General features: G+C 40.4%; 1 protein-coding gene across 4 annotated transcripts in view; it reads left to right on the plus strand.

The window, feature by feature from the left end:
• ripor3 (RIPOR family member 3) overlaps window positions 1-22,872 on the plus strand; it is a 78,094-nt gene that overhangs the window by 50,985 nt on the left and 4,237 nt on the right. For all 4 annotated transcript variants that reach the window (XM_041777757.1, XM_041777765.1, XM_041777747.1 and 1 more), the window contains 15 exons: window positions 4,157-4,220; window positions 4,318-4,361; window positions 4,557-4,682; window positions 6,118-6,263; window positions 8,824-8,950; window positions 9,076-9,236; window positions 9,350-9,541; window positions 9,621-9,714; window positions 9,902-10,147; window positions 12,557-12,702; window positions 12,777-12,942; window positions 13,822-13,951; window positions 14,367-14,531; window positions 14,724-14,888; window positions 17,579-17,781. In XM_041777757.1, the coding sequence (XP_041633691.1) occupies window positions 4,157-4,220; window positions 4,318-4,361; window positions 4,557-4,682; window positions 6,118-6,263; window positions 8,824-8,950; window positions 9,076-9,236; window positions 9,350-9,541; window positions 9,621-9,714; window positions 9,902-10,147; window positions 12,557-12,702; window positions 12,777-12,942; window positions 13,822-13,951; window positions 14,367-14,531; window positions 14,724-14,888; window positions 17,579-17,781 (2,175 nt within the window). The remainder of the gene's footprint in view (window positions 1-4,156; window positions 4,221-4,317; window positions 4,362-4,556; window positions 4,683-6,117; window positions 6,264-8,823; window positions 8,951-9,075; window positions 9,237-9,349; window positions 9,542-9,620; window positions 9,715-9,901; window positions 10,148-12,556; window positions 12,703-12,776; window positions 12,943-13,821; window positions 13,952-14,366; window positions 14,532-14,723; window positions 14,889-17,578; window positions 17,782-22,872) is intronic.

A 22,872-nucleotide genomic window follows, 5' to 3' on the forward strand; every position in this document is an offset into this window, starting at 1 on the left:
ATGTCATCAAGCTTATAAAAACATTCCATCCTTGTCTTTGAAGATGATATCAGCAAGTGAATAAAATATTCAATACTTTTCTTTAAAGATGATGTTATCAAGCTTATACAACATTCCATCCTTGTCTTCGAAGAGGTATCATGGCAGCTTATATAATATTCCAACCTTGTCTTCAAAAAAAAATAACATCAAACTTTTAAAACATTCCATCCTTGTCTTTGAAGAAAATGCCATTAAAGCTTATAAAATATTCCATCCTTGCCTTTGAAAATGAAGTCATCGAAGCTTGTATACATTTTGTCCTTGTCTTCATAGATGATGTAAACAAATTTATAAAACATTTCATCCTTGTCTTTGAAGAAAATGCCATTAAAGCTTATACAACATTCAATCCTTGCCTTTAAAAATGATGTCATCAAACTTAAAAGCATTCCATTCTTGTCTTTGAAGATAATATCATCATGCTTTACAACATCACATCTCTGTCTGTGAACTTTTATAAAACATTCTGTACTTGTCTTTGAAGATAATGTTATTGAAGCTTATAAAACATTCCATCTTTTTCTTTGAAGATGATTTCATCAAAGATCATAAAACATTTAATACTTATCTTTGAAGACGATGACATCAAACTTATAAAACATTCTGTCCTTGTCTTTGAAGGTGATGACATCAAAGATTATAAAATATTCCACGCTTGCCTCTGTTGTCTGAGTGAGCTGCTTCACCATGAGTGAAGGTGGGACTACTGCTGACATGGTGTGATCTCTTCAGCATTTAATAGCACCATTTTGTGTTTTTTTTTTTTTTTTTTTGGTTCAAAAATTTATTTTTTGAAAATGATGTGTTTGGAAGGGATTATTTTTGGAAACAGCAGGAAAACCTCAGTTTTAAAAAATGTGTGGACTAGCAGTTTGTCGTTGGCATTAGCCCTCAAGAGTCTGTGGTCAGACTTCAAATACTATCAAACAAAATTAAGCACTGATTGATGACAAGATCAAAGTCATTCTACATTCAGAGTGACAGGTGGTCAATTGAGCAGTCTAGACCAGGGAAGGAGATCCAAACCCACTCTGCTGGTATCTCATCATTATCCATTTGTAGAAGTTTCCACCTCACCACTATCAATACAACAATGTAGTCTAAATATGGAACATTTGAAAAGGTAGACTGATTCTGTTTAGACTGGACTGTTTTCTTGTAAACGTGGCCTCATAAAGACGCTCACTATGAGACCACTGTCAGTCTGATAGAGCTTTAGTAACATTAAAAACCTCCAGCCCTGGTTTTTCTCTGGTTGTCTGCACACATGATGAAACTGTTCATCTCTACCGTCTGCTGCGCAGATGCTGCCACAAACACAGCTCAGGGAATTTACCGACTGATTTACAGCATATTGTTGTTTTCTTAACTCATGAAAAGAATAAATGAGCAGAAGGACTTTACACTGTAGAAGACAACATAAAAGTCACGTTAAACTCTCATTTACCAGTGGTTCACAGAATCTTTATAAGTGTTGCTCTGTTGAGCAGAGAATAGATCTGGAATTCCCCCAAAAAAGTATTAAATAACAAGAAAACAATTATAATAACCTAAGAAACATCTGAACAAAAAAAACTTTAATGAATGATAAGAATGTAAGAAATGTTCATTCTGAGTCTGAGAGGATCCAGGATGTTGAACTCTGATTTTAAGTCATTAATCATACCATCCATGACAGCACATGTGACCTTTAAAGCTCTGCACACGTGTTCACGTCAGGATGATTAATGTGATGAATGTTTACTGAAGCTAAGGGGAACTGAAGTGTTTAAAAAAACAGAATCAACCGTCACAGACAGATGTAAACAAAAAATAGGTCAGTTTGTTCTGAATAAAGGTATTTGTGTGAGACATTCATCCATCCATGCATCCATCCATCCATTCATGCATCGATGCATCCATCCATGCATACATCCATGCATCCATCCATCCATCCATCCATCCACGCATCCATCCATCCATCCATCCATGCAGCCATCCATCCATCCATCCATGCAGCCATCCATCCATCCATCCATGCATCCATCCATCCATCCATCCACGCATCCATCCATCCATCCATCCATGCAGCCATCCATCCAACCATCCATGCATCCATCCATCCATCCATCCATCCATCCATCCATCCATCAATCCATCCATGCATCCATCCATCCATGCAGCCATCCATCCAACCATCCATGCATCCATCCATCCATCCATCCACGCATCCATCCATCCATCCATCCATGCATCCATCCATCCATCCATCCATCCTTCCATCCATGCAGCCATCCATCCAACATCCATGCATCCATCCATCCATCCATCCATCCACGCATCCATCCATCCATCCATCCATCCATCCATCCATGCATACATCCATCCATCCATCCATCCATGCAGCCATCCATCCAACCATCCATGCATCCATCCATCCATCCATCCATCCACGCATCCATCCATCCATCCATCCACGCATCCATCCATCCATCCATCCATGCATACATCCATCCATCCATCCATCCATGCAGCCATCCATCCAACCATCCATGCATCCATCCATCCATCCATCCATCCACGCATCCATCCATCCATGCAGCCATCCATCCATCCATCCATCTATCCATCCATCCATCCATCCATCCATCCATCCATCTATCCATCCATCCATGCATCCATCCATCCATCCATCCATGCATCCATGCATCCATGCATCCATCCATTCTTCCATCCATCCATCCATCATCCATCCATCCATGCATCCATCCATCCATTCATCCATCCATCCATGCAGCCATCCATCCATCCTTCCATCCATCCATGCATCCATCCATCCATCCATCTATCCATGCATCCATCCATCCATCCATCCATCTATCCATGCATCCATCCATCCATCCATCCATCCATGCAGCCATCCATCCATCCTTCCATCCATCCATGCATCCATCCATCCATCCATCCTTCCATCCATCCATGCATCCATCCATCCATCCATCCATCTATCCATGCATCCATCCATCATCCATCCATGCATCCATGCATCCATCCATTCTTCCATCCATCCATCCATCCATGCATCCATCCATCCATTCATCCATCCATCCATCCATCCATCCATCCATGCATCCATCCATCCATCCATCTATCCATCCATCCATGCATCCATCCATCCATGCATCCATGCATTCATGCATCCATCCATTCTTCCATCCATCCATCCATCCATGCATCCATCCATCCATTCATCCATCCATCCATCCATCCATCCATCCATCCATCCATGCATCCATCCATCCATCCATCCATCCATCCATCCATCCATCCATGCTTAGCCAGTCAACCTCGACAACCCTCTCTTCGGTGACATTTCCAGCTTTTACTTTGGATTCCTGAAACATTCCCTGACCAGATAGGATATTTAATCCCTCAGGCAAGTTCTAGATCAGCCATAAGGTTTTCTTCCTGGCTTCCTGATCAGATTGAACCTTAAACCAACTCAACTCTGATTTCCCTCATGCTTCCAAAGCCGTTCCCTGATATGAAGCTCAAAAATGAGATTAGAAACTGCAGACAAAGGTAAACCTACTGGAAATAAAGAACCCTGCTTTCCACTTGGTTGGCTTTGGGCCTGGTTCCCTGATAAGAGCTTGTGTGCAAAGACAACAACATCTAGCTTTTGTTGGTTTCTGATGAACTCCTTTCAAAGATTCACTCTTTCTTTTGGCTGCTGAGGTGTGAACATGTCCATGACGTCCTCGTGGATGTGGAGTTTTATTAGCCCTTCTCAGCAGCTCCAGGTTTGTTCTGTGAACTGATTTAAACGGACTAATCCAAAACAGCTGTTTGAGTTTTTAACTGAAGCACCAAAACAACTGAAAACCTTCAACACATCACAGTCAGAGAGGATAGAGAAGAAAACATGGAAATATCTGCTGAAGAGAAAAGAGAGTCTTTAATAGCTCTGATTTCATTGTCCTGAAGATGACACTAACCTTTGACCTCTCTTCATACCTATAAAAGGTGACAAATATTCCAGCTGATGTGGTCTGATAGGAGAAATAGAGCCCCTGCTGGGGATTTATTTGGTTTTCTTTAAGCTTGGCTCTGACCTGAGGTCTCCTCTCTGCAGGACATGTCAGCCATGGAGGGAGAGTTGGAGATCCTCCTGGGAGAGCTGCACATCAGGATGAAGGGTAACACACATCGACACAAAAGTACACAAACGCACACAGCCTTGTGAGCATGCTCTCAGCTTCAATTCACAAATACTGAACTGGTCTACGCTCTCAGGTCTGATCGGCTTCGCTAGGCTCTGTCCTGGAGATCAATACGAGGTGAGCTGTTCTGATCGATGATTCATGTTTATTATGATATTTAGCTCATGAATTTATAATTATATAATACTTTTATAGGCACGGTAATGCATTATGGCACATTCTTAAATTCAAGCCTATTACATGATGCCTAAAAACTTTAAAATCTTTTGTCAGTGAGTAATGGTGTCATTTTCAATGATGTCACATGACCAGGTGGTGGTGAGGTTGGGCCGTCAGCGATGGAGGATCAGAGGGAAAATCGAATCAGACGACACGCAGTCCTGGGACGAAGAAGAGATGGTCTTCCTCCCTCACATTCACCAAAACTTTGAGATCAAGGTAATACCAGCATAAAAATACACACAATCCTACCATCACCAAAACACAACTGTCTCATTCAAACCAAGCATTAATCCCGTATATCTCCCCATTGGGGATCCAAGGCTCTGTTCTGGGCCCCATCATCTTTATCATATGTGTTTTTGTTGGTTGAAATCATTGAGGGAAAACGATCTGATAACTCTCTACGCCACTGATCATCAACTGGCGGCCTGCGGGGCCACATCAGGCCCCCCAAAGCTTCCTGTCTGGCCCCCGAAAGATTGTTAAATTCAGATAAGGAGGAAAAGAAGAAGCTTCAAAAGTCTGCAGCTGTTAAGTCCATCCCACAAACAATTTATATTGAAATAGTTTAAGAATGACTAACCATTGAATCTGTTTTTACAAAAAAATTAACTGTCAAAATTAGTCGATATTTAGAAAATGGTTGGCAAAAATTGAAAAAAAGCAGAAAAAAGTTGTGAAAAGAGGTTAAAATGTGTCAAAAAAAAATGGTAAAGGAGGAAAAAAGGTGAAAAGGCATCAAAAATGGTTACAAATGACAAAAAAAGTGCAAGAAAGTAAAGAAAAGGGGTTGGAAAGTGGCAAAAAATTGAGAAAAGTGGCAAAAATTAATAATAGAGTGGCATAATGGGGATAAAACATGCAGAAAAAGTGGATAAAATGAGGTTAAAATCTTTCAAAAATTGGTTAATGAGGCAGAAAGTGGCAAAAAGTATCAACAATGGGTTAAAAGAGGGAAAAAATGGTTTTAAAGTTGCAAAAAAAAGTAAATAAAGGGGTTAACAAGTGGCATAAATAGAAGAAAAGTGGCAAAATGGATAAAAGAGTGGCACATAGGGGATAAAACATGTGGAAAAGTGGTTTAAAGGGGTTAAAATCATGCAGAAATTGGGTTAAAAAGGCAAAAGGGGTTAAAAGTCTCAAAATGGGTTAATATTGGTGCTAAATGACAATTAGGGAGGGCCCATTCTCTTGGATTTTCAGGGGTCTGGCTAATTCTGTTGTCTGGCCTGCTGCATTATAGATAACAGGGATAGATCTCACTGGTAATGACTAAAAATGTCCTGTAGTTTAAAGGAACATACAAATACTACTGCAATAATATTTCAAATGTCCAGTGACCAAGATGTTAATTTAATTTTTGTGTATTTAAAAGTCTGGACCCCAGAGTTTCTGTCGAGACTAAATCTGGCCACTAATCAAATTCCCTGCAATTCAAACATTTGAAAAACATTTGATTTTGTGTTCAACAGATCAGAGTGTGTTTATTAGCGCCTAAAAAGGTTAATCTGTCATGCAGACGGTTGTTTTGGCATTTCTCAGACAAAAATTAAAATTAAAATTCCCAGCTGAGACAGATTCAGACAAAACATATAAGAAACAAACACTAGAATGTCAGAATGAAGACTGTTTGAACTTTGTTGTCTCACAGGTGTCCGAGGCGAAGGGTCTGGGTTGGCTGCTGGTCGGCTTGGTGACATGCGCGAGCGCTGACTTCTTCGTGGCGAGGCCTCAGCTGATGTTGGTGGACATCACAGAACTGGGAACCATCAAACTGCAGCTGGAAGTCACCTGGAAGTACGAACACACAAAAACACACATGAACACACACATGTAGAAGTCCTGATGTGAGAATAGCCGCTGAGGTGGTGACAGAGGGGATGTCGTCTGGGTTTGAAGGTGTGGTTGATGATAAAAGCAGACACCGTGATAGCCGTGGTATTCCCACAGAGAAAGGTAGAATAATTGTGTGATTTGACGAGGGAATAGGTGTGGAGAGCTCAGGAAATTAAATCTGTAGCGTAAAATACGAGCAGGTCTCCTCTGACCTCTAGAGTCGATCACGGCGTGCAGCCCCTCGCTCCATCCTGTGTTCCTGTCGTCAGGTGATGATTCACATGAACGACAGGAGCAGCTGCTCCACAAAAACATCACATACCTCGCTCGTGTACGGGATGACGGATAAAGGGGTGAAAGAGTGAGCGATGGCTGCTCTGAGAAACATCGAAACAGGGGGTTAAGAGAAAGATTTTTTTTTTTTTGTCCCTTCTGGCCTTCAGTTTCTTTCTGTCTCTTTGTATCCTGACATTAGAGATCCCTGCAGAGATAGCTTTAAATGAAGAGTAAAGGCAGGAATCACAGTTATAACATAAAAACAATGAAAGGTATCCTGAATAATCAACGTTTTACATAATACTGTTTTAAACAGCTCAAGTACAAATTAAACAACACCGATTCCTGTTCAAAACTTAGGCAACAAAAACACAGATCCAGATCTGACTGCACCCAAAATACTGGCATTTCTTTGTAAGAGAGCATGAACTTGGAAAGGAGCCTCAATGGAATGTTTTATAAACTTCATAGGATGACTTCATCACAGACAAGGATGGAATGTTTTATGAACTTCAAAGGATGACTTCATCCAAGACAAGGATGGAAAGTTTAAAAACTTTACAGGATGACTTCATCACAGACAAGGATGGAATGTTTAATGAACTTCAAAGGATGACTTCATCCAAGACAAGGATGGAAAATTTTAAAACTTTACAGGATGACTTCATCCAAGACAAGGATGGAATGTTTAATGAACTTCAAAGGATGACTTCATCCAAGACAAGGATGAAATGTTTAATGAACTTCAAAGGATGACTTCATCCAAGACAAGGATGGAATGTTTTATGAACTTTACAGGATGACTTCATCCAAGACAAGGATGGAATGTTTTATGAACTTTACAGGATGACTTCATCACAGACAAGGATGGAATGCTTTATGAACTTCAAATGATGACTTCATCCAAGACAAGGATGAAATGTTTAATGAACTTCAAAGGATGACTTCATCCAAGACAAGGATGGAATGTTTTATGAACTTCAAAGGATGACTTCATCCAAGACAAGGATGAAAAGTTTTATGAACTTCAAAGGATGACTTCATTAAAGACAAGGATGGAATGTTTTATAAATTTTACAGGATGACATCATCAAGGACAAGGACAGAATGTTTCATTGACTTTGGAGGATGACATCATCAAAGGCAGAAGATGAAATGTTGGTGAGGTCGGGAATGCTGCAGCCTTTTTTTTCCCCATTTTTGCCAAATAGAAGTTCAGAATTGAACTTTTGGAAAAGTGGGTAGAACTGGCAAGGAGCAAATAACTAAAGGTTGCATACCCTGACATTTTTTTTATACCTACCTCTCCAGGTTTGTGTCTCTGTAATGTTGTCTGAAGCAGCAGTGAGCATCTGCACAGAAACAGAATTCCTAGAAATGTCCTGGAAGGTGTTGAACAGCATGGGCATTTACTGTGACCTTTAACCCCATTACGGTGTGTTTGAAAGGTCAAAGCACACAAAAGAACCTTAAAAAATACCCGTCTGCATGTGGACCAGGCCTGAAAATGATCACAGATTCTCAGTGAGTCGTCCTGCAGATTCTGTCATTATTTTCTTCTCTCTGCTGCTCTAACTGGAGCCAGCTGTCTCTGCAGCCCACTGAATACAGAATGAAGGAGAACACTGTATCCGTGCACCATGACAGATCACATTTCAGCGTTTAGCAGAGCCAGGTGGATGACATTTCAGCCATTTCATGGATTCTCAAAAACACAGGGACGAGTGTGTTTTTAATCACAAGTAGTCCAAAACAAGTAGATAAGGCTGAAAACATGCTTCATTTTAAACCCTTTAATTAATCCTAATTCTGCTTTTTTCTGCTAAATACAAACACCTGTAAACAGGCCTGTCACACAAATTTAGCATGGCCCTGACAAACCCATAGAATGGACCCTGATAAACCCAACTCCACACATTTTTTACAATTTTTTTTACACTAACTCATTTTTCCATCTGTTGCGAATTTTTGCAACTTCAAACCTATTACTGCTACTGTTTAGCTAATTTTCACTCAATTTGTCAACAAGTTTTTGCCACTTTAACTATTTTCCACCAATTTCCCCCCATGTTTGACCCTTTTCTAACTCATTTTTAGTGCTTGTATTCCATTTTTAACATTTTATTTCACTCCTTTTCACTACTTTAGCCATTTCTACCACTTTTTGCCCATTGTTTCCTTTGTAACCCGATGTCAGTCGTTCTATTTGTGATGCAGATGTGATAATAAATGTCTGTTGTTCCAGTCCGTTCGACAGCTCAGAGAAGATGAGGCCGCTCTCTGTCAGCAGACCGTCTGTGTCCAGCAGGAAAAGTTCCGTTAACAGCTGGACTGCTCCGAACACGCCGTCCTTCTCCGAGAAATACTTCATAGTGAGTGAACAGAAAATGCCGGCTTCATCTTGTTCTGATCTCTTATTTCTGTTTCTTATTTTGGAGTTGAACATGGTTCTTATTTCTCTGACGTTGAAGACGATCTTCCTCCTCTTCCTTCTTAGTCGATGGTTCGTGAGCTGAAGGATCGAGATGGCTCGCTACCATCTCTGCTGCCAAGCAGTCGCCACAGTCGAGGGGGCGTGTCTCTGATCAGCTACCTGTCCAACGCTTCACATACCTCCATCACTCCCAACCACGGCCGGCAGAGCCCGTACCCAACCAGGTAAGTAACACACCTCTGTAACCAACCAGGTAAACTCCTACCAGAGCACAGCAAAGTCTTAAAGTCTCACCAATGATGAGAGGCTATCGTGCTGTTTTCTTCCTCCTCCACAGTCTCCCTCGGGCTCAAAGCTTCCCGTCCAGCCGCAGTCAGAGCGGCATCCTTGGGGGGAGTCAGACCCGGCTGTCCCTGGGGGAGGAGGAGGAGGAAGAGAGGGGGAAGGACAGAGGAGAGGAGTGGAGTGTGTTAGAGACTCTGTCTTCACCTGCAGAGAGTAAAACTGGATCTCTGTTGGCTCTGCACATGTAAGACCTGGTCCTGTCAGAGTCCTGGTTCCAGATCTGCTTTCTAATAAGAGGATAAATGTTTGTATTTACGTTGCAGGTCGAGCACTCCTGATATCCTCAGAAAAAACACGACAGAACCAGAACCAGAACCTCATAGTACGGCACTGAGACCGGACTCTACCTGCGTTCAGGTAAATGATTTTATCACTCTCTTTAAGCTCTACTTGGTTAAATTTGATTGGTCATTAATGGATGTCTATTTAGTGAAAGGTGACCAATCACAGCCCTCTCCAGTCCGAATAAAACAGTGCTGAGGTCAGATATGACGTAGATCAGGGACCAGAGGATGACCTGGTTCAATCTCCATGTTTGTTCCAGGACTCCTCAGATGGTCAGTCTTACTCTGCCTCACCTTCACCTCCACCTGTGACCCCTCCCTCATCCATGACCAACGCCCCGCCCACTGGGAGATCAGGGCCCAGCGGGGCCCAGCGCAGAACCCAGGCCCTCAGACTGGGGGCCCTGGTCTCAGAGCTGGAGAAGACGTTACAGAAAGAGAAGAACATGGAGAAAGAGCTGAGGGTGCTGGACCACCAGATACTACACCTGGCTACCATTCTGAAGGTATTGAAGCACACCTGGATTCTACAGGTGGTTTACAGGTGACATCACACTGAAGAACTCCAGATGAGGGCAGGAAGGGATTTCAGCGAAGAGAAAGAAACATGGATGGAAATACTCCATCTAAAGTCTGAATGGGTGCAGTCAGACAGCGTTCATACGTGGTCCGTTTCCACTTAGCAGTCTGGTTTTTAGTCCAGTTTGTCACCATGAACCCTGATCTTTCTTTGGCTGATGTCCATCCAACTTGACTTGTTGTGACAGGGAATCTGTCTCTTATTTTAGGTACAACTCATTTGGCTCAGCTCAAAAATAGAAGAAAGGAAACTGGCTCTCAAACAGGAGCCGGCTTCTGTCGCTCATATAAAAGAGGCGGCTCAGAACAGACTCGTCTGTGAATGATTCTTCATTACTTGGTCAGCTGAGCGTTCTACAACTCTCCATCAATATTAGAACACAGATAGACCAACAATCTTTCCCTCATCTTGACTGACCTCTGATGGCAACTTCTGGAAAAATGGGTGAAATTGGCAATCACTCCTATGGCCACACTTTAGCAAAAATGGCAGAAAAAAGCCCCCCAACATCCCCAGCTTCACCAACATTCTGTCCTCTACGTTGACGATGCTATCTTTAAAAGCACCTAAATATTCCATCCATGCCTTTGATGATGTCATCCATTAAGATGACCAGTAAGGTTTAGACTTTTAAAGACTTTTATGGCCATAGAGTTAAAAAGTCAAATTAAGGATTTAAATGTAAAACTTTAAAAACTTTGTTGGACTTTTTATGGTCTGAAATATAAAATGTCAAATTTAAGAGTTTGTAAGACGTCTATGGCGGGAAATTAAAAAAAAAAAAAAAAAAACATGGCCTGAAATTTAAAAAGTCAAATTTTTGGTTGTTTAAGTCTATTATGGTCTTAGATTTAAAAAGTCAAATTTAAGAGTTTGTAAGACGTCTATGACCTGAAATTTAAAAAGTCAAATTTAAGACTTTCTAATACTTTTATGGCCTTAGATAAAAATGTCAAGATTTTTAATGATGTTTTTGGCCTTAAATTTAAAAAGACAAACATAAGAGTTTCTAAGACGTCTTTGCCCTTAAATTTAAAACGTGAAATTTCAAACTTTCTAACACTTTTATGGCCTGAAATATAAAAAGACAAATATGAGACTTCCTAAGACTTTTATGGCCTTAAATTTAAAAAAATAATTTAAGACTTTCTAAGACCTTTATGGCCTTAAATTTAAAAAGTTAAATTTAAGACTTTCTAAGACTTTTATGGCCTTAAATTTAAAAAGTTAAATTTAAGACTTTCTAAGACTTTTATGGCCTTGAATTTAAAAAGTTAAATTTAAGACTTTCTAAGACTTTTATGGCCTTAAATTTAAAAAGTTAAATTTAAGACTTTCTAAGACTTTTATGGCCTTAAATTTAAAAAGTCAGATTTCAAACGTTCTAAGACATGTATGTCTTTCAATTAAAAAAGTTAGATTTAAGAGTTTTGAGGACTTTAATGGCCTTTAATTTAAAAGACAAATTTAAGACTTTCTAAGACTTTTATGGCCTTAAATTTAAAAAGTCAAATGAAAGACTTTTAAAGATGTTTTTTGGCCTTAAATGTGGAAAGTCTAGTTTAAGACTTTCTCAGACACTTTTTATGGTCTTAAATTGAAAAAGTCTAGTTTGAGACTTTCTCAGACACTTTTTGTGGTCTTCAATTGAAAAAGTCTAGTTTGAGACTTTCTCAGACACTTTTTATGGTCTTCAATTGAAAAAGTCTTGTTTGAGACTTTCTAAGTCTTTTATGGTCAACATTCCATCCTCTGCCTTTGATGATGTCATCCTTTAAATCCTTGAATAGATTTAAGGAAGATGATTTGATCAGATTTTATAAAACATTCCCTCCTTTCCTTTTGCATCGCCACCATGTTTATTATCTTATCAGCGTTTCTTTTAAGCATGTTTGTGAAGAAACGAGGGAGAAAAGCTGTTAAAGAGGCTCTGCCAGCCTCTTAGCTCAGTCCTGGACTCCTCTGGACTCTGGTCTCCCTGTCTATCTGTATAGACCTGTAGTAGAAGTCTTCAGGACTAAGTCTTTAGTGATCTAGATCACCTCCCCTCCAGGTGAATCAGGTAACCTGTGGTAAAAAACACTGTTTTTATAAAGTGCAGGGATCATAGTCGATGGGTGAAAACTTCAGCTTGCAGCGCCACCTAGAGCTTTAACAGACTAACTTTACCATATCATCAGTGATTCATAACAGCTGTTTTTCACCTGTCACCTGTTTTTGTGTGGGTTCCCTGGATCATGTGACTGTGAGGATCTATTGAAGGTACTCTGTGAACCTTCACACACCTGTACGTAAATTTCAGTTTTGTTAACGTGTCTGTGTTTCCTCTGCTCAGAACGACCTGTCCCTGCTGAAGAGCTCGTCCTCAGAGGAGACACTAGCAGTGGAGGAAGTCCTGGGCAGCTTTGACTTCCTGTCACATGACTTTAATGCTGATGATGACACTTCCTGTCTGGGCAGCCTGAGGTTGAAGGACAGTGGGTGAGTCCACAGACCAAAGAAGAAGAAGAAAAAAACTTTGACTTTAAAGTAAAATAACGTCTCCATCCCTGCAGCATCAGCTCCTTCCAGCAGAGCACACTGAGGAGTCTGGGCCTCCTCTCCAACACCAGCCAATCAGCTTCTCAGGACGAGCTGGTCGTCGCCCCGCTGACTTCTGGGAACTGGGGTCTGGACCAGGCACTGGAGACTCACCTGGATATCTGCTGCATCCTGCTACAGGTGAAATATCTCTGACAAAAGTGTTAGTATGTTTTTGTTACATTTATTTTTACAACTGTGTTCCTACAGATCCTTGAAAAGTCTTAAAAAGTCTTAGGTTGGACTTTTTAAATGAGCAAATAAAGTTTTCAAAAATCTAAATTTAGATTTTTTAAATCAAGGCCGTATTAAGTCTATAAAAGTCTTAAAATAGTATTACATTAGACTTTTTAATATAAAGCCATAAATGTCCTAAAACTCTTAAATTGGACTTTTCAACGGTGCAGTATACGTTTTTAAAAAGTCTAAAATTAGAATTTTTTTTATCAAGGCCATAAGAAAATCCTCAAAAAGTCTTCAGTTGGAAATAGTTTCAATCAAGGCCATAAAATTCCTCAAAATTCATAAAAAGTTCTCAAAAATTCATAAAATTTGACTTTAATATTTTGAGGCCATAAAAGTCTCCAGAATTCTTAAATAAGTTTTTTTTGTTTTAGGCCCTAAAGTCCCAAAAAGTCTTTAATTTGGGTTTTTAATTTAAGGCCATAAAAGTCCTCAAAAGTCTTAAATGGAACTTTTTCAGTTCAAGGCCATAAAGTCTCTAAAACTCTTAAATGGAACTTTTCAAAATTATAAGCCATAAAATCCTCAAACTCTTGAATTGGAATTTTTTAATTTATGAATACGACAGATACAAATATCTATCCAACAGGATCAACTTGTCTGATCATGCAGGGTTCATAGATGGATGGATGGAAAAATGGCCATTAAAGCCCTCATATTTCCCGGTATCCTCCATCGGTCTCTGGCCTCAGACTCTTTCTGTTAAAGTCCAACAGATATATTTCGTATGTTAACAGATTTTCATGATGCTGAAGCATATTTTTGACATGTCCTCAGATGTTAAAGACGACAGACTTCACTCCGGCCAGGGAAGAGCTCCTGAAAGAGACAAGTCTTCAGGCTGAAGTTGTGGACCGAGTGAGCGGTCTGCTGCTGGAGAGGAATGAAAACATCTCCGCTAAAGACAGTAAGTGGTTCCTCCCTGGTTCTTTCTTTAAAGCTACGGTACGAGGAACTTTTGCCCTGCGACTCATCACGGTGGCTTCGACATTAGAGCCTCAGTGAAAAGACACAGAATGCTTATCCCAGTGTTATGAGGGAGAAAAGCTGTTAAAAGTGGCCTGGCTGGTTAATGTGATCCCGAATGCTTTGTTAGGAGTGTGCAGCGTTAACCAGGAGGTCAACTGGTCAGCTTGTAGGATGCTGCAGAGCGGTCCGTTTCCACAAGTTTCCACCCTTCCCAACGTAACCACTCCTCCTTGATGAAGCCAATCAGTGCCAGTCTAGCTTTAAATATTGAGAGATTTTCTGTTTTTCACACATCCAGGTTCTTGTATTTGCAGTGTGCATGATCAAACATTAACCTGTCTCTTCTCTTTCAGTCCTGCCCAAGCCTCAGAGAACGAAGGACGTGTTGATGTTCTGGGACGAGTGCATGAACGACAGCGGCTCCCCGTTCTGCTGCAGCTCAGACACTTTCTGCAGGACGCTAAGGAAACGCTACACGCACAAGGTGAAGGCCAAGCAGCCCGGCCAATCAGAGAAAGGTACAGCAACAGTTTGTATATTTATATTTGTCAACAGTTTTTGGAACTGTTTGGGTCGTCCCCAGTCTGCAGAGGGAGGATAGGGCCCCCTCCTCCGTTCAATAAAAAGCAGACATTTAAAGTTAAAGCCGAAGTGTTTTTAAGGCAGCATGATCTGTTTTAACACGACCTTTGACCTTTCTGTCTCCTCAGTGTTCCTTCAGCTCCTGCAGCAGGTTCAGACTGTGAGTCGGACGGTTCCTCGTCCTCGTCCTCTCTGCAGCACAGACCGAGTCTCTCTATTCCAGCTCTCCGTTTATCTCAAACGCTGGAACATCACTGAGCTCGGAGAGCACATCTCACGTCTCTCCAAAGAAGGTAGGGATGATATATTCAAAGATAGATCCATATCTATTTCAACAAAAGCACAAAAAAGAAACAGTACCCTCTTCTAACTCTCTCTAGGTGTGTGGTTGTTTCACATCAGAGACCCAGACTGAGGTTTTCCTCTATGGTTTTTAAGGGCGCATCACATCAGAGCTGTTTGGTCCGCTTTAAATGATCTCTGGTCCGTTTTCCCGGGTAGTCCGGTTTGTCTGGAGAGGTGTGAAAGCTCATACGAACTCTGGTGCGGACCAAACAAGTGGAGTCTGGTCCGCCTAAAAACAGGGGTTCTCTTTCCACTTCCAAACAAACCCTGGTGCGGTTCGTTGGAGGTGTGAAAGCAAAGTGGACCAACTTGTGAACCAAAGACAGGAAGTGGCATAAAGCGTAATGATAAAAGGATTTACATGTGATTTAATACACTCAAATACATGTCAGTACCTCGCTTGGCGTCTGTGTAGCCATGGCAACACATCATAGTCCGTGCTTATTTATTCATCTCGTGTAAAGAACGACATATCGGACAGAACCCCGTCTCGCGGACTGCTCCTTATGCCCCAAGGCAAGAGCAGGAACCCCAAGACAGCATAAATTCTGTGTTTTTTTCATTGTTTATGTGGAAAAAAGACTGGTGGAAGGAGCTGGATTTCCCCACTTCGTCTTCTTCTACGCCGGCTTTTCTTCTTGGTTGCCGTTTGTTTGTGACGACAGCGCCCCTATCAGGCAGATGTTGTTCAGGCGGTTTGGTCCGTTTAACAAATAGCAGTATGAATGCAAACCAAACCAAAGGAAATGCAACAATGTTGCCATTTCTGTTCCAAAAGGGACCAAGTCCCCCGGACTATCAGGTGTGAAAACGACCTAAAAATAATCTTGTCCATACACAACACAAAAATGAAAAAGGCACCAACACATCGTTACGTCCTGTAAAGATCACGCCATGTAGGCAGTAGTCCTTCCAATGACCTTTGACCTTTCAAATTTTCACACCGACTGAAAAGTTCTGATGTTAGAGGAGGCTTTATGTCCTGGAAGTGTTGCATGAAACAGCAGCGGTGTCCGACATTAAAGGCAAGGATGGAATGTTTCAACAACTTTAAAGGATGACATCATCAAAGGCAAGAGTGGAATGTTTTATAAGCTTTAAAAAAACAATCATCTTTAAAGGGAAGGATGGAGTGTTTTATAAAATTGAAGAATTAACATCATTCAAGGCAATGAAGGAATGTTTTATGAGCTTTAAAAGACAACGTCATCTACAGAGGCAAAGATGCAATGTTTTACAAAATTGAAAGGATAACATCATCAAAGGCAAGGATGGAATTTTTCATTAACTTTAAAGGATGGCATCATCAAAAGCAAGAGTGGAATGTTTTTTAAGCATTGAAGGATGACATAATTTTCATATGGCAAGGATTGAGTGTTTTTTAGATTTAAAAGATGTCATCATTAAAGGCAAGAATGGAATGTTTCCCAAATTACGTATGAAATAATCAAAAGCAAGAGTGAAATGTTTAATAGGCTTTAGAACACAATCATCTTTAAAGGCAGGACTGGAATGTTTTATAAAATTGAAAGGATAACATCAACAAAGGCAAAGAAAAATGTTTTATAAGCTTTAAACAACTTCAAAGGCAAGGATGGAATGTTTCGTAAGGTATATTTTTTATACGCTTTAAAGGAAGAATGCTGAATTTTTGGGGGTCTGAAGGATAACAGTTATGCCCAAAGCATTGATAGTCAAAAAGGTAAGATAAAAATTAATAAAAGATAATTAATGAATTTACCATCATGCATAAGAAATATTACTTCTGATTCAAATGCTAGAACATGACATTTATTTGAGATAAAAGTGAGAACATTAAAACTTACATTAAAAACAGCTAATGGTGTAAACCAGATATTCTGTAATTTGGATAATGTAAAGCCTTCATTTTTTATCATTTATGTAGGTCAATATTTAGGAATATTCTGGATTTTTCTTTTCAACTTAATAAAAAAAACTTCTTTATCTGCTTATGACATCAAACTGATTTACTCCATTGCACCTTCGACGTAACCTGACACGCCAGATGGATTTGTTTCACACATCCATCTGGGAAAGCTTCAATAGGAAACGTTTGAGAAAAGGCAGAGGCTTTGAAAAAAACTTGGAGTGTGATTGGGTGAACGTTCTGTCTGTCACATCTCTACGGGCCAATCAGAGCAACAAAGCACGTGACGTAGCTGCTAGTAAGCTGGGCGTGCGCAGTTACTAAGGAATAACGTGAAACATTGCGACTATAGACATGTAAGTACTCGACTTTTGACGTTTTTGAAAAGAAAACAACTCACTGCTGTTCTTTGTTCTTCTTTGAACAAAGAAATGTCATCAAGTTCTGATAAAACTGGTCTCTTTAGCAGCATCCATGCTAAGCTCTTCCTCCATAACTGCACCAGCTCTTGCTGCCCCTTGTTAACGTCACGACTCTGCTGTGCCTGAAAGTACTGCCTCTCATAGCTGATTGGTCCTGTCACTTTCTAACCGGGCCCAAACGGTTCAGATGGGAGCTTTGCAAGATGGATTCGCCAGTAAAAAACAAGGAAACAGGCGTATCAATCTGTTTTGCAAGGTTACCTTCGACGTTGACTTTAAGGGAACTTCTCTGTATTTTCTATTAATCTTGGTCCTTGCTGTGTTTCAGAGTACTTCCTATCGGCCCTCGGGAGCCCCAAACGGAGGCAGGCTCTGAATAAAATGAAGGGACGGGGCATCGCAGAGCTCCTTCCTCTTGGATGCACGTTGCAGACTCTGGCTGCTCTACAGATCGACTCCAACCACAAAGTGTGTAAAGCTGCTGCTGCGTGTCTTAGCCGAGCCGCAGGCTGCAAAAGCTTCAGGAGCAAGGTAACACAACCAAACAGTACTGGTTATGACAAACAGGAAACATAACCACACAACAATCAACTAACTAAATAACAACCCTTACCATAAAATGTGCAATAAATCACATGACAAACTTTACAGCAATCTAATAACAAACTTTACAAAAATCTGATAACAAACTTTACGAAAATCTTAATGCAAACTTTATGTCAATATAATGACAAAATCTACAGCAATGCAATGATAAACTTTATGACAATCTAATGACAGACTTAACAAAAATCTTACGACAAACTTTACAAAAATCTTACGACAAACTTTACAAAAATCTTATGACAAATTTTATGACAATCTCATTACAAACATTATGACAATCTTGTGGCAAATTTTATGACAGTGTGTTACACACTATATGACAATCTTTTTAAAAACTTTACAGCAGTCTACTGAAAAACTTTACAACATTCTTATAACAAACTGTACAACAATCTAATGACAAATTTTACAAAAATCTCATGAGCAAACTTAACGACAATCTTATTTAAAATTTTACAAAAATCTTATGACAAACTTTACAACAGCCTTTATACAAACTTCATGACAATATAATGACAAAATTTACAGCAACTTTTGATGAACTCTACAAAAATCTAATGACAAACTTTACAAAAACTTATGACAACATTTCAACAATCTTAGTACAAACTTTATGACAATATAATGACAAAATTTACAGCAACTTATGATAAACTTTACAAAAACTTATGACAAACTTTACGACAATCTTAGAACAAACTTTATAACAATATAATTGCAAAATTTACACTAACTTATGATAAACTTTACAACAATCTAATGACAAACTTTATGGCAATCTCATTACAAACATCACGACTATCTCATTACAAACTTTATGACAATCTCATTACAAACTTTACAACAGCCTCATTACAAACTTTACAACAGTCTCATTACAAACTTTACAACAAACTCTATGACAATCTTATGACAAGGTTTACAACAGATTGAACTAGATGCGATTAGAACTACGATTAGATTACAATTATACGATTAGATTGAACTAGAAAAGCACCTGGAGAGCGCAGACCTTGGCCATTAGCCCTATCTCCCAATAGTAAAGAATCCTTTAAAAAAATTCCTGGACCCAGACAGTGATCCAGATCACTCCCAAAATCTAATCAGTTCTTCCTTATGCCATTTCTGCCATTTCCTTAAAATTTCATCAAAATCTGTCTCTAACTTTTTGGGTTATGTTGCTAACAAACTAACAAACCCTCTCATTCACATAGCCTCTTTGAGGAGGTAAAAAGGGAACTATTGGGATCCATTGAAAGCATGCTTATGACAAAACGAAGGAGAAAAGCTGTTAAAAGGGTGCAGCTAGGCTCTTAGCTCAATGCAACACCCTGCATTAGGTAGATCAATGAGAAAAAAACTGAATTTAAATTATTTTACTTGTCAACATACCAAAATGAAAAAGTGAAGAGGGTCTGAATACTTTCTGAAGGAACTGTAAGCTTTTTGGACATGTGAAAGTACTCGGTTAACATCTTTTTTACGAACAAAGTATCGTCTTTTCAACTGTTGATTGTTTTGGGCGTTGTAAATATCCCAAGCATGAGCAGACAGACTGAGGCCCCGTCCACATGGAGACGAAAACAATATATTGCTGTTTCTTTTTGAAAAAGTTTTCTGTAAAGACTGGACCGTTTCAGGAAATATCCGTGTAACCATGGAACCTATGAAAACTACTGTAAAAGCACCAAAAGAGACAAGAAGATCACAGAAAGAGTTTTACTGAATTTATATTTTATGTTATCAGATTTTCTGTCTGCTGCATTTTTTTTTTTATTCAAAGTTATGCTTCTCAGAGTAGTCCTACATATAATAAATGCACCCACTCCAGGCTAGGAGAGTCCACAATGACAGGGTCTGCTATAGTTTTTGGGAAACTAAATATTGCAGAGAACACCTCAGCTCTGTCCTTTCAAAATTAGGCCAAAAGTAGTGTCTTTGTGGCAAATCTAAAGGACCCTCTTATTGTCACTCCCTTGGTTTTGAAATATTGACTTTGAAGGAGGCAATTCAACCTGTCCTTGGCGTGAGCCGTTGTTCAATGTCGACTGTTTCTTAGTGACAAAAAAGAGCACAGCTCGACTTATGGCTGCATCTTTCCTTAAATTGCCAGAAAAAATGTAAAACTGTCTATCTCAATAGCCCAGAGGCATAAAGGACTGCCTGAGATATCAGAAGTCCTGTGTTTGATCCTTAGGGAAAGACCGAGACAAAAGGAAGGTGAAAATGTTCTTGGAAACCCTATCAACTGTCTGGCTCATTACCTGGCAGGCTGCGGGTTGTGTGACTGATTCATATTCACTACTACTGAGTTTGAAAGTCCAACATCCAAATAAAACACTGAAAGCTTTGGAGAAACTTGAGCAAGTCTCAGATCCTATGGCTGAAGGTGAATGAAGACTAACTGGCAGTCCAAAGGTTCCTGGTTTAAACCTAATCCAGGTGGGGCTGGTTTATTTTGAAGTCCAAAGGAAGTAATAAAAACCTCAGACTTTCATCTGTAACTCTTCTGTAGCCTAGAGGGATCCAGGATCGCCAGGTAGACTGCAGAGTCCAGGTTCAAATCTTAACACTTGAGTCCAAAGAAAGAAAGGAGAATCTCTGGGAGAGATGTCAGTCTCTGTGGCCAAGAGGAAGAGAGGTCTGTCTGGGAGTCTGAAGGTGGCAGGTTTGAATCTTACTTTGGCTTGGTCAAATTTCAAGCGTTGACTCCAAATAAAGAAGAGAGACCCCTGGAAGACCATGGCAAGAGTCTGCTTCGGTAGTCTAATGTGGTAAAGGATTGCTTGGGAGTCTGAAGGTTGTGGGTTCAAGTCTTACCATGGCTTGGTCAGTTTTCAAGATTTGAGTCTAACAGGAAAATGTAAAAACCTTTGGAGGACTAAAGCAAGTGTCTTTCTCTGTGGCCTTGGGAGAGAGTGGGCTGCCTGGTAATCAGGAGGTTGCTGGTTCAAGTCTTCCCATGGCTTGGTCACAACTTGAGTTCAAAGTGAGAAGGGAAAACCTCTGGAAGTCTTAGGGGAGAGGTTGTGAATTTTAAAGTCCTACATCCCAAATAAAGAGGATAAAAGCACCAGGAGAAGATCCCCCAGTGTGAAAGGTACCGGTGGCGCAGTGGGTTTAGCGCACTCTCAAGCACCCAAGCGGGCACGAGCACCTGTGGCGGGAGAGGCTGGGGTTCGGAACCCAGTGTGGCTGGTACCTGGATCAAACAGTGCCCTGTGGGATGGGGTCAGGGGGGGCCGTGTCCCCCCCTGGCGTTCCGTGACATGTATCAGCAGGGGTTATGAAAAAAAAGTTGTTAACTTATTGATCGTCTTCACTGTCACCAACAATATCTTAGGCCACAACTGTAATTGGCAACAACATTAGTTGCCTTGGGTATTGTTGGGGATGACTATAGTCGTACTATAGTCTGTTAGCTATAGTTGGCGACAACTTTCTTATGCGACCAAAGTAGGCAAAGACTATATTCCAAGGCAAAGTAAAGTTGTTGCTGACAATGAAGACAAGTGTAGAACGTGACGACTATCTTTACTTTACTTGCCTTGGAATATAGTCTTTGCCTACTTTGGTCGCCTAAGAAAGTTGTCGCCAACTATAGCTAACAGACTATAGAACTACGACTATAGTCATCCCCAACAATATCCAAGGCAACTAATGTTGTTGCCAATTACAGTTGTGGCCTAAGATATTGTTGGTGACAGTGAAGACGATCAATAAGTTAACAACTTTTTATTTTAAAATTTTTCATAACCCCTGCTGATACATGTCACGGAATGCCAGGGGGGACATGGCCCCCCCTGACCCCATCCCACAGGGAACTGCTCAATCCAGGTACCAGCCACACTGGGTTCCGAACCCCAGCCTCTCCCGCCACAGGTGCTCGTGCCCGCTTGGGTGCTTGAGAGTGCGCTAAACCCACTGCGCCACCGGTACCTTTCACACTGGGGGATCTTCTCCTGGTGCTTTTATCCTCTTCATTTGGGATGTAGGACTTTAAAACTCACAACTTCTCCCCTAGACTTCCAGAGGTTTTCCCTTCTCACTTTGAACTCAAGATGTGACCAAGCCATGGGAAGACTTGAACCAGCAACCTTCTGATTACCAGGGAGCCCACTCTCTCCCAAGGCCACAGAGAAAGACAATTGCTTTAGTCCTCCAAAGGTTTTTACATTTTCCCGATAGACTCAAATCTTGAAAACTGACCAAGCCATGGTAAGACTTGAACCCACAACCTTCAGACTCCCAAGCAATCCTTTATCTCACTAGACTACCGAAGCAGACACTTGCAGTGGTTTTCCAGGGGTCTCTCTTCTTTATTTGGAGTCAACGCTTGAAATTTGACCAAGCCAAAGTAAGATTCAAACCTGCCACCTTCAGACGTCTACCTCCATAGCCCACATAGAGAGACACCTGCTATCATCTCCTAAAGCTTTTCCCTTCTTTCTTCAGACTCAGCTCTTAAAAACAAGACCAAACCAAAGAAAGCGTTGAACCTGCAACCTTCAGACTTCAGACTTCCAGACAGACATCTCTTTCACTTGACCACAGAGACTGACATCTCTAGAAGCCCCCAAAGATTCTTAGATAGTTTTCCCCAACTTTAGTTGTCGCCATCTTTAGTCGCCTAACATAGTTGTTGTGTAAGATAGTTGTTGGTAAGATAGATGCTTTCATACAAGTAACAAACAATCAAACGAGTTCAAATGTTTTGTTTATCTGAAACAGGTGCACATGAAGTGTTTAGCTCTTACACAATAAAGTAGAAGCTTAAATAATTATGATAGTAACAAATTTAACACTTGACTATGCAAGAATACTGAGTCCTTAACAAGATGGGACGTGATATTAAACAAGGAAAAAAAGTCATGTTTAAAAAAAGTTCAAGGCAGGAGATTAAAAAGTCCAAGTAGATCAGTGAGGTCAGCTCCTGTTGAAGCTTCAGCTTCTGTCCATACAGAGATCGGTGCATCACTGACCTTTGGTCAGCTGCTCATCAGGATCTGTCATTTC

The sequence above is a fragment of the Cheilinus undulatus genome, linkage group 3 (assembly GCF_018320785.1).
Source record: "Cheilinus undulatus linkage group 3, ASM1832078v1, whole genome shotgun sequence".
Taxonomy (NCBI): domain Eukaryota; kingdom Metazoa; phylum Chordata; class Actinopteri; order Labriformes; family Labridae; genus Cheilinus; species Cheilinus undulatus.